Source organism: Berghia stephanieae, unplaced genomic scaffold (assembly GCF_034508935.2).
Source record: "Berghia stephanieae isolate SIO BIC M18660-M18661 unplaced genomic scaffold, UCSD_Bste_1.3 scaffold1627, whole genome shotgun sequence".
NCBI lineage: Eukaryota > Metazoa > Mollusca > Gastropoda > Nudibranchia > Aeolidiidae > Berghia > Berghia stephanieae.
The window spans coordinates 1-12,022 of record NW_027622654.1 but is presented as its reverse complement, the minus strand read 5'-3'; the positions used below and the strand labels follow the sequence as shown (position 1 = coordinate 12,022).

General features: G+C 36.4%; 1 protein-coding gene across 1 annotated transcript; it reads left to right on the top strand.

Moving 5' to 3' along the window:
• Window positions 1–999: 999 nt before the first annotated feature.
• On the top strand, window positions 1,000–10,885 carry LOC144961170 (uncharacterized; the record flags this gene model as incomplete). The annotated part of the gene is made up of 6 exons (XM_078894459.1): window positions 1,000–1,199; window positions 2,892–3,077; window positions 4,356–4,377; window positions 4,823–5,124; window positions 9,634–9,957; window positions 10,835–10,885. Coding segments are annotated over 6 exons (1,085 nt in total), but the record flags the coding sequence as incomplete, so codon positions are not given.
• Between the last annotated feature and the right edge of the window lie 1,137 nt (window positions 10,886–12,022).

The following is a 12,022-nucleotide window of genomic DNA, read 5'->3' as shown; positions in this document are numbered from 1 at the left end:
TATGCAAATGTCAACAAGGATCCGAATACTGAAATGATATGGGTATTCTGTATTCTTGTACTGCTTAACTAAATAAAGACCTGGAAAAGCGATTAGCTGAATTTGAAATATGGAGTGTTAGACGCATGGGTAAAATAATCTGGAAAGAAAAAGAAAGATCAATGAGGCAATTTGCAACATTCTCAACCTGCGCTCGGAACCATTGAAAACATTAAAGACCAGGACATTGAAATACTTTGATCACACTAGATGGCATAACACCATCTGTAAAATCATCGCCGAAGGACAAGTTGAGAGCAAGAGGCAAATAGGTAGCCACCCAAGATCATGGGTAGAAGACATCAAGAGATAAACTGGTATGGCAATTGAAAATTGCAACAGACTGGTACGATACTTGGCAGAAAGGCGAGCCATGTCCAGTCGACATCTGATGAGATGACACTGGAGTAAGTAATTAATTAAGTTGGGTAGAAAAGAGTCTGTAAGTAACCCCTCATAAAGAGCAATAATCCCATTATTTATTTTCCCTCTTGACATTAATTGACCCCATGTCTTACTCTGTAAAATCACAATTTACGACAGGGCACCTCTCCTTTTGTTAATAGAGCTTCGTTAATAACGAAAAAAATAGTTTTCTTTTAAATGAGTAAATAATGCAAGGCAATGCGTTATGAAAAGTTGGAAGTATAAAGCGATATCAAACAATCATGAGAAAAAAAACTTGAGCTTTTTTATAGTACATGAGACAGAATGCCTGTAAGGCGCTGTTACAATTTTTGTCAACAGAGGCTATGACCATTCATTAATTTCTCATCTGAGTGCGGTGAGCGAATATGAATGATAAGAGAGTTTAATCCAAAGATTCAACCTTCCTATCGCCCAGAGCAGGACTCGAACCATGAACCTACCGCCCGAAAGCGGGTGTCATGCAATGCAACAAAGCCGCGCAAAAAAGCTAATAGTAAGAGTTTTAACCTTCTATTTACTTTCACTCGACAGACGCAGTAAAAAGGCTGCTGTATGGATATTGGTGGCAGTGGCTTTTATCACGGTCACGGTCCATTCTGCTGTCAATAACCTTTTGGCGGCCCTTGGGAACAGGACATTCGTCATCCTGAGTCCCGCAGCCTGTATTACATCTATTGTACCCTTCCTGACAAGAATTTGGTTTCAAACGAAACGACGGACCAATCAAAATAGTAAGGAACTCTCACAACCATGGTCGTTTTAAATCACATCTCCACTGGAAACCCACTACCCCTCGGTCACATCGAAAGTGCGTGCTCTCTCTCTCTCTCTCTCTCTCTCTCTCTCTCTCTCTCTCTCTCTCTCTCTCTCTCTCTATATATAATATATATATATATATATATATATATATATATATATCCATCTATCTATCTATATGTATGTGTTTGTGTGTGTATATATATATATATATATATATATATATATATATATATATTATATATATATATATATATATATATATAATGTAAATTTTCACTCACATTTTTTTGGCCGAGACGACTCGTTTCTGTGTTTTTTACACTTCTTCAGTCGGCATAATCCATTCTGTCATGTCCGTAGAAAACTCCAAACAGAATGGATTATGCCGACTGAAGAAGTGTGAATTAAAGGAAAAACACAGAAACGAGTCGTCTCGGCCAAAAAAATGTGAGTGAAAATTTACATTATATATTAGCTCTAACCACCATTATCGAGCACTTTCGTACCTACAAGTACCCACCAACACTCATATATATATATATATATATATATATATATATATATATATATATATATATATATAGTAAATTGCTTTGAGCACGTTCAGTGGATAATGCGCTACATAAAAGCTGAATTGTTTTTTAAAAGCTCAAGAGGTGTCATAATATAATTTTGAACTTCTATTGGTTTCAGGCACTCGTTCTTGGTAATACGAGTAGCACTCCTAATATCGTGCATTGGTCAGAACTCCATGCTGAAAACCTAAACAAGTTCAACAATTGTATATTATCATAACCCATGATATTTATCATGTGTCCCCCCCCCCCCCCCCCCCCCCTTTTTTTCCCAATCTACAGGTTTGAACATTTATTCCTTATAAGGGGAGGTTACCAAAACATTTGGTTAGCTCGTCATAAAAAAGTAGTTGTCGCCCTCGATTTTTTAGACTTCTTTTTGAAGAAAAAATATTCCCAGAATGCATTTAACCATAGATTAACTAGTATAGAATGAATGAAACGGAAAGACGCCAACTTCAGTCATTTGAAGGAACGAAACTGTGACGCCGCCCAGCTCCTTGTTATTGTTTATGGACGGTTGAGGTGATCTTAATCTTAGTGATCAACTCTAAGTTGTATCAATCAAAACGTTCAAGGTTGAACATCGTTATGTGTGTTGGTACGTTTTATCTGGCTGGCGTATGTTGTGAATACTTTAACTAAACGCACAGCATCAAGAGAAGGAGCAAATTTGACGTCAGTCTGCTCTTTTTTATTGTTTTTAGCCAGCCATTTTAAGGATAGTTCTTACTAAATTGTATCAATCAGACTATAGAAGTTTGAGGTTACACATACTTTTGTGTGTTTGTGCGCAAGCTGTCGGATGTTATGAGCATTTTTTAACCTAAGCGCATAGCATCAAATAGGAGCAGCGTGGTCCAGTCTTTGTTTCGTACCCGAAGGTACCGAGTCCGGCTACCCACTCCGCTGTGTGGCCTGGAGCAAGTCACCTCGCCTTAGCTCATCTTGTGGCACTGCACTGCGGCTGACGTCTGGGTTATTCCAGTCTTCCCTTAGAATAGACCCTAAAGACAAATTTCACCTTGGGGATGAATAACGGGAATTTTGTTTTATTTAATTTTATTTATTTGTTTATATCTAATTCAGGACCAGATCGTTTCCCTTGTCATGGCAGCACCCGAGGCGACCTGGAATCAAACATGTTGATTCCTGAGAAATGTTGTTATGACTCGGTTTGCCCCTGTATCAAAAGACGATTGAGATCGATGACCATTCAAGATGGATGGCTCGTCTCTATCATATCAGTCATTGTGTGGCTGTTTTGGGGTGCCGGTGAGTGTTATAGTATTCTTTACATTATTATGTGTATGTGTGTGTTTTGTGCGAATGTGTATTTTGCTCTGGTGTGATTTTGATTCTTTGTAATATTGTTTTTTTTGGGGATTTTTTTGTTGGTGTTTTGATTCTTTTTTCCTTGTTTTTATTTGTCGTGTTTTGTTTTATTAGTTTGTGTTTTTATATGTTGATTTGTTAATTTGTTTTAGTGTATGGCGCTTGCTTCACTCTCAATTCTTACTAAGGTAGGGTCATTAAAAATTGCTATGTGAGAAAACCCTTGAGGTGATTTGTACTTGTTTGACGGTCTTATAAACCCAAATTGTTATGGGCTCATTGTTATAATGTAAATGCTCTCAAACTAACACATGAATGTAAATGTTGCTGCTCGAAGCTCGAAGAAATAAATAACAATGTAAAATTTAATGTAAGCTTCAATTTAATTACGAAAACAGATAAAGTGGATCATGGACGTTTCGGGTTTCCCCTTTATCAACAAACAGGATGAATTAAACACTACAGATGAATGAGGTCTCATTCATCTGTAGTGTTTCATTCATCCCGTTTGTTGTAAAAGGGGAAACCGGAAACGTCCATTCTATCTGTTTTCGTAATTAAAGTGAAGCTTACATTAAATTTCACATTGTTATTTATTTCAAACTAACGCAGAATAGTTTCCATTACCACAATGTTAAATCAAGCCCATAAATGCGTTCGGTTATCAGACCTACAAATATGTGCACACCTACTTGAGACTATTTGGTACTTGTAAAACCGCTTGCCTTTCTATCTCAAAGAAGTGATCTCTGCCAGGTCTAAGTGAGGACCAGCATTATTGTGATTGTTGGTTCATTCATTTTATTTTGTTAATTTCAATCAATTCACCTCTTATTTCTGACACGGTCACACAATGCATTTGGTTTGTATTTCCTTTTCAGATGTTTAGCCGTGAATTGTGGGCCTATATGGTCTTGTGATATGACACTCGCCTTTGTGTCGAAAAGTCCTGGTTTCGAGTCCTACTTTAAACGGTGCATAGTTGAATCCTTGGAAAAGGCTCTTCACTCATGGTGTAAAATGAGGACCTTGCACTTAACAGTATTATCTCTGTTGGAAAAATAAATTTGCTAAAAGGCGTGACGTCTCGTCCTACATAATAAGTGTTGCTGTTGGCTAGAAACACCTTAGATAGCACTTTGAGCACGGATATCGCACTCTACAATCGCTTTAGTTTTATTCAAGTTTTAATTTCATTTCGAATATAACTTTATAAAGTTGAGACAAACACCAACATTCTGTGAGTCAACGAAGATTTGATCGCTCGATACATTTATTAACTAAGTCCATGGGACAAGATAAATTGATAACATTTACACAATGAAAAAGAATTCTTACCTGTTTTAAGAAGGTCAACATTTGTAAACGTTTTATTTAACTTTATTTTTTTTAGTTTTGATTTTATTTGATTAGTTTTGTTTTGTCTCTTTTACAAAATGCTTATTTATTCTTTTATTACAGATCACCATACGGTGGTGTACACAAAGAGTTGTTATCTTTCTATACCTGCTTCCATATTTCTTTTAAGTTGAATATTACTTCACATTAGAGTCAAAACATGTAATAAAATGTTTTGTCTGTTTTTTTTTTTTTGGTTATTGTTGGGGTTATTTTTTTCATGTTTGCCTGTTTGTATTTATTTCACTAATCTGAACTATTGTTCTGTTGTTTGTTTTCATTGGCAGGGTTGATTCAACCTGGCATTCCATGTTATTGTCACCTGGCATGGAATCCTCCTGGCTTTTGCTCATCTCAACTACATCCGCGTCGATGAGTGAAAGCGTCATCATCATACAACTTCTATTGTCTATGGCAGTCCTTCTCATTAAGATCATCACTGAGCCTAGAACTACATCGAGATCATATTCTTATTCATCGCCAGTTTCATCGTCCTTACCGTCTTTCATAACATCACCTTGTCATTCCAGCGCACAGCATTCGGAGAAACTAGTATTTGGGTGCAATTACATGTTTCTTGGATTCCTCGGTAAGATATGGAGGTCAGCTTGTCCGTCGGATAAAGTTATAACCTCTATTTAATCATGGCTAGAATCCAAATTCAAACAAAGGCTATTGACGTTTAATATACAAGGCATTAATTGCCTAATTCTTGCCATGAATTCTTGCCCTTACCCCATCACAAAAAAAAAAAACAAAAAAAAAAAAAAACAAAAAAAAAATAGATAACACCAAAAACATGAACTTTTATATACAGTTTTAGTTTTTAATAAATTGAACATCATCCAAATGCTTTACAAGGAGTTCAAAGCCAATACTACCGTGCTCTGGAAAAACACGTATTTGAAATTGTGGCCAAAAAAATCGTCCATCAAATATCGATCGATCAAAATGACCCTTACCTAGTTTGGGAGAAAATTATAGCAAATCGCTTTTGCTTTTCTAATGACAACTTCGCGTCACCCCCACACACACAGTGGGACTTGAACCCACGACATTTATGTCGGAACAAAGATGATTCCAGTGGTACTAATAGATTTGCATTATCATCACCGAAAAAGCGGACCACGCTGCCAAGACCGTCACTCAGTCGCAATACGTTGCTATTTTTTAAAAAAATGGGAATGCATTGAGCAATGTTGGTGAAACTCATCTTAAACATATTATGTTAAACATTATTTTTCTTACTTCGATGTAGTTTATATTATTATTACCGTTGTGGTTTTATTGGACTTTTTCATGGCTATCAGTCTAGATATTGTACAGAGTTGAAATGTACTTTAACATTTATAAATGTATCTTTCCATGTAAATAAAACCATTGGTGGATGCATGACCCGGTTAACAATCTTCTTATTCTTGTAAAACTATCAGTATAATATTGTCGAGTTGCTATATGATAAATTTAATAGGATGAATGTCAAGCAAAGCCCCTGCAGGAAAAATAAAGGAAGGCTCATATTCCAAATATAAATCCTCATGGATAGTATAGCACCTTCTTCTTCTTCTTCTAGGTTCCATGCCTGGTCCAGGCTTCGGATACTGCATGAATTATCTCTCTCCATTCCTCCCTGTCTCTTGCTTTTTCAAACAGCTCTTGGATTGTTAGGTTGGTGAAGCCCTTCAGTTGGTCTATGAGTGTTTTTCTTTGTCTCCCCCGGGCGCGTTTACCAGGTATTTTTCCACAACTTGCCAGGTATTCATTCTTATCTTTCCTTACTATGTGTCCGAAAAAGGATAGTTGTCGATCCACTATTAAGGGCATTAGTTTCCTTTGTTGGTATGTTTGTTTTAGCACTTCTTCGTTCGTTTTGTGTGCAGTATACGATATTCTCTGCATCCTTCTCAAGCACCACATTTCAAAAGCTTCAATGTTCTTTTGTGTTTCTGCATTTGTAGTCCAGCTTTCGCATCCGTATAACAAGATTGGCCACACGTAGCACTTCAAGACTCGGAATCTAATCCCGAACGACATCTGTTTGTTTTTCAAAATGTTTCCCAGGTCCATGAAGGCCTGTTTGGCTTGAGTTATTCTTGCTCGTATGTCTCGGTTACATCTTCCATCTGTTGTCACTATTGAACCTAGGTATTTAAAACTTTCTACGTTGGTAAGTTGCTCGCCGTGAATCGTTATATTGCAGGTGTTGTTGTTTTCGGGGTTTTTCTGTATTACCATGCATTCCGTTTTGGTGATATTCACTTCCATTCCCTTGGCTTCACTATCTACTACCACTTTGTCAACAATCTTTTGAAGTTGGATTTCTGATGTTGCAATGAGTACCGTATCGTCTGCGTATCTTATATTATTTATGTTGTGACCTCCTACTTTTATTCCCTCCATATTATTTATGCCCCTCATGATTGTTTCTTGGTATAGATTAAACAGATCTGGTGAGGCAACACACCCTTGACGGACTCCTTTCTTAATAGGAATGGAATTTCCTGTAGAGTTTCCGATTTTGATAGATGCCTGCTGGGTGTAGTATAATGTTTGCATGAGTCTGAGGTCTTTCTCATCAGCGCCAATGGAGTGCAGTTGTTTTAGTATTTCTTCGTGGCGTACTCTATCAAAAGCTTTTTTGTAGTCGACAAAACAGAGGTATAGTGGGGTCTGAACCTGTATAGCTCTTTCACTTAAAACACGGAGGAGGTATATTGCGTTCCTTGTCCCTCTGTCAGGTTGGAATCCATATTGTTCTTCTGCGATTTCGGGGTTAATCTTATTCCTTAGCCTGTTGATAATTATACGCAACAGTATTTTGTTGATGTGGCTTATTAAACTTATAGTTCTAAAATTTTCGCATCTGACTGCACCTGCTTTCTTTGGTATTGCTATGAAAATAGAGTTACAGAGATCTTCTGGAATTTTCCCAGTATTGTATATATTGTTGAATAATATGTGAAGTTCATCAATTGCTAGATCTCCTAGGCTTTTTAATACCTCTACAGATATTTCATCAGGGCCTGTTGCTTTACCATCCCTCATTCGTTCCATGGCATGTTCAATTTCACTTTTGGTGATGTTTGGTCCGCTTAATGGTTCTTTGAATTTCAGTGGTGGTTCATTTCTATTTGGATCATTGTACAGTTCGCCTATGTATTCTACCCATCGGCTTTCTATATGTTGTTCTTCAAATAGCAGTTCCCCTTGTTTGTTTTGGATACAACTTCCTGCTGCTTTGCTTTTCCTTTTCCCTGATAGTTCTTTTATTCTTTGGTGAGCTTGTTGGGGGTTGGGTTTGTATTCTTTTTCGATTTCGCAGCATTTCCAGTCTAGATAGTTCTCGTGTGCCTCGATGCATTTGGATTTAATGTGGTTGTTCAATGTTTGGTATTCTGCAGACCCTCTGTTGCATTTTCGTCTTTCTTCAAATAGGTTTAGAATTTCATTTGTCATCCATTCCTTTTTGCTGTTTATTTGAGCTATTGGTAAATGCTTTTCTGCAGTTGCTTTGACACACTTTTGGAATATATCAAATTGTTTTTCACATTTTTCGTTATCAGGTTCACTTTGGCTTTGTATCATGAGTGCATTTTCAAATTCTTCTCTCATTTTTGTTTGTATGCCATTGTCTTTGCATAACCTGTAATCCCTCTTTATTCTACCAGCTGTTCTCTGAATAGCTTTAAACTTTATCCTTACTGTACAAACAACTGGGACATGGTCACTGTCTACATCGGCGCCTGGATAGGTTTTGCAATTTAATATGCCATTTCTGAATCTTGATGATACTGCTATAAAGTCTATCTGGTTCCTTGCTCTGTCCCCTGGTGATTGCCATGTCCAGGTTCTTCTTGGGTGTTGTTGAAACCAGGTGTTTGAAATCATTAATTTATTTGTTCTACACCAATCTGCCCAGATGTTTCCTCGTTCATTTCTGTCTCCGAGTCCATGTGGTCCGATTATGTCACCATCTCTGCCTCTGCCAATCTTAGCATTTAGGTCCCCCATTACCATAAGGACTTCTTGTGATTTACACATTCGTTTTGCTTTGTCTAGTGAATGGTAAAACTCTGTCATATCTGCATCTGTCGCCTCTTCTGTTGGTGCATAAACTTGAATAATATTGGTGTCAACTACAGGTCCTCTTAGCTTAACCAGCAAAACTCTGTCTGAGATTGCTACGTGCCCTTTGTAAAATTTGGTTGATTTTTGGTCTAAGATCATCCCTACTCCTTTTTGGAAAGAGGTTCCACCACTCCATATGATCTTATATGTCGTGTTGTTTTCTTGTTTTGACATGGTTCCCTGCTCTTTCCATCTCATCTCTGCCAGGCCAAGAATATTTATTTGGAGCCGTTTCATTTCTTTTAGAATGTTGTTTAGTTTTCCTTTTGGGCACAGGTCCTGACATTCCATGTCCCAATTTTGGTTTTGTCACATTTGTGAAATTTATTTCGCCTAGTAATTGGCTGACGGTTCGGTGTGACCTGACGAACATCACGCTCCCAACCGAGCGAGGCAGCAGTCTTCCGTGAAAACATGCTCCCCTTTACGCTGTCACCGTTTAACTTTTTGGACTTATTCATGCAGTTAACTCGGCAAAGTTACAAGAATGGTTTGCCATTGCCTATTCTTGTCGCCCTCTGCAGTTGGCCAGCTTGACCTGTTACCGTTCGACACCACGAGGAGGTTGCAGTAGGGCTTGATGATGATCTATCTTTGCAGACTTGGCATCATTGAAGTAATATTATATGTATATGAAATTTTATTTATTATATTATATTATAGGAATATAACTTAATTTTTATTTCACACAGCACAAGTCGCTACTTTTGTGAACTAAGGACCCTTACAATATCCGTGGGAATTTTAAACAAAGCTTATAGAACTAGCAATAGGATAAATGCATAAATGCCTTCAATATGGAGAACGTGTTTCAATCTTAACCTTCAAAAACCAATTTTGTTTGTTTGTTTTACAATTATTTTTTTACTTTAAACTCAATTTTCTTCAGCTAGTCAATTCCGACATAACATCAGAATGACCAGGTTTGTTACATGCCATATGAAAACATACTCTTATTTCTCTTTTCCAGGAGTCGGAGGCCTTCTTGTCGCCTTATGCCCAAATTATACCATTCCAATCCACACTCACCTCATCTTTAGTCTAGGATTAGCCCTCCAATTTGACGATTTAAGCGATTTAAACGCTAACGACGACGACGACGACGACGACGTCGACGATCAAGATATGCCAACCTCTCAGAAGCATGCCAGAATTAATTGCAGCATAAAACTTAAATCGCTGGACAAGCTGGAGCCCAAGAAAAGTGGCCTTGACCTTTGTTGCCTTGTGTGTCACCTCTTGTCACTTTTCATGATGTCTTGTCTCGCCATGTTACTGGGATTACAAATCTGCAGTAAGATATCTTATCATTTTGAGTCCTTCTTGTTTTGTTTTAATTTTCAAGAGCTTCTGGCGAGCGAGCCTGATGACTGATGCATTGTGGTCAGTAACGTGTCTATTGATCGGAAAATATAAATCCATATTCATTTAAGTTTAGGCGTCTCTTTTGAGACTTCAAAATCATATTTTGTCGTCCATTTTAACGCATTTTAAATACTGTACGTTATAAGAACAAAAAGAATTGGTCCAAATTGTTTCGGTGCACGGTACTCCCTGCCCCCCCCCCCCCTCCCACCACTTCCACGGTGATCATTATTGCAATAAATTTCACTTTATTCTCTAGGCTGTCGTCTATAAGAGTTTTGCTCTAAAAGTAAAAGAGTGTCAAAATCGTTGACTGTCGTCAAAATTGAGAATTTTGTTCTATGAAATATTATAGTTATGCGTTGAGACAAGCTTTTATTATTATAATTTACCTACGAATGACATATTTCTCATTTTCAAAGGACTGATTTGAATATCGCACAAATTATGAGAATGTTTGTAATTTATTACTGACACAAACTGTCCTGCCGTCCACTAACTCTTCCGTCAGAAAAAATAAAAATTAAACATCTTGATTGATTAAGAAAACCGCAAACCCTCATAAAGTCTTAACTCAGAGACTTAAAAATCATGAGTATGTGGGTCAGTCTACGACAGATAAGATATAAATTTAAATGTCAAAGTGTTTTGTCATATATCCGAGAATAATTCAGACTGATTTGAAATATGCATTCACATTTTCATAAAACAGTAGTTGACTATCCATGAATTGTAAAAACGGTTCTTTATTTGCTAATTTATTAACCAATGGCATTTAATTTATTTCTCCTCTTTTAAATCCACAGATGCAATAATCTATATTATATCGCTATCACCATTGGTATACTTATTTTCAAGTAAGTATGCATAGCTTGATTTTTCTTCTCATTGAATCTATTTTGTACTTATTTTGTACGTAGGTACATATATTGCACTCCAGAACAAACCAATATTATATTCTAGGGACAGTGATATTGTATGCCTGATTGAGTACCATAGAATACGACGGCATGAAAATTTTATTTTGGTTTCCTAGAGCGTCTGCTATATAAAAGCTCAATTTTTAAAAGTCCTTTTGTGATCCCTATTTTGAAAATTCATTTTTTTCTAAATCCTATTGGATTGCTTGTGCGTGTTTATGCATCAATGTAGGGGTTTCGGTTATAAATGAAGCTTTGGAATTGAAAATTGAGTTTTAAACCAATGACATTTATTGACTTCATATGACAAAAACCTGATTGTTCAGAATGACATATATTGAAGGCAATGTAGTCTAGTAATATGACACTCGCCTTCGGATCGGAAGGTTCTTGGATTCGAGTCCCCATTCTCTCATCGCACTCAGGTGTAAAATAAGTCCGTGGCCGTCAATAGTGTTGTCTAAAAAAAAAGGAATATCGCCAAATCTCGTGCTACATGTTAAGTGTATGTATGCATGTATGTATGTAATGTATGTATGTATGTATGTATGTATGTATGTATGTATGTATGTATGTATGTAGTATGTATGTATGTATGTATGTATGTATGTTATGTATGTATGTATGTATGTATGTATGTATGTAGTATGTATGTATGTATGTATGTATGTATGTATGTATGTATGTATGTATTATGTATGTATGTATGTATGTATGTATGTATGTAGTATGTTATGTATGTATGTATGTATGTATGTATGTATGTTGGTATGTATTGTATGTATGTATGTATGTATGTAGTATGTATGTATGTATGTAATGTATGTATGTATGTATGGGAGATGTATGTATGTAATGTATGTAGTATGTATGTATGTATGTATGTATGTATGTATGTATGTATGTATGTATGTATTATGTATGTATGTATGTATGTATGTATGTATGTATGTATGTATGTATGTATGTATGTATGTATGTATGTATGTATGTATGTATGTATGTATGTATGTATGTATGTATGTATGTATGTATGTATGTATGTATGTATGTATGTATGTATGTATGTATGTA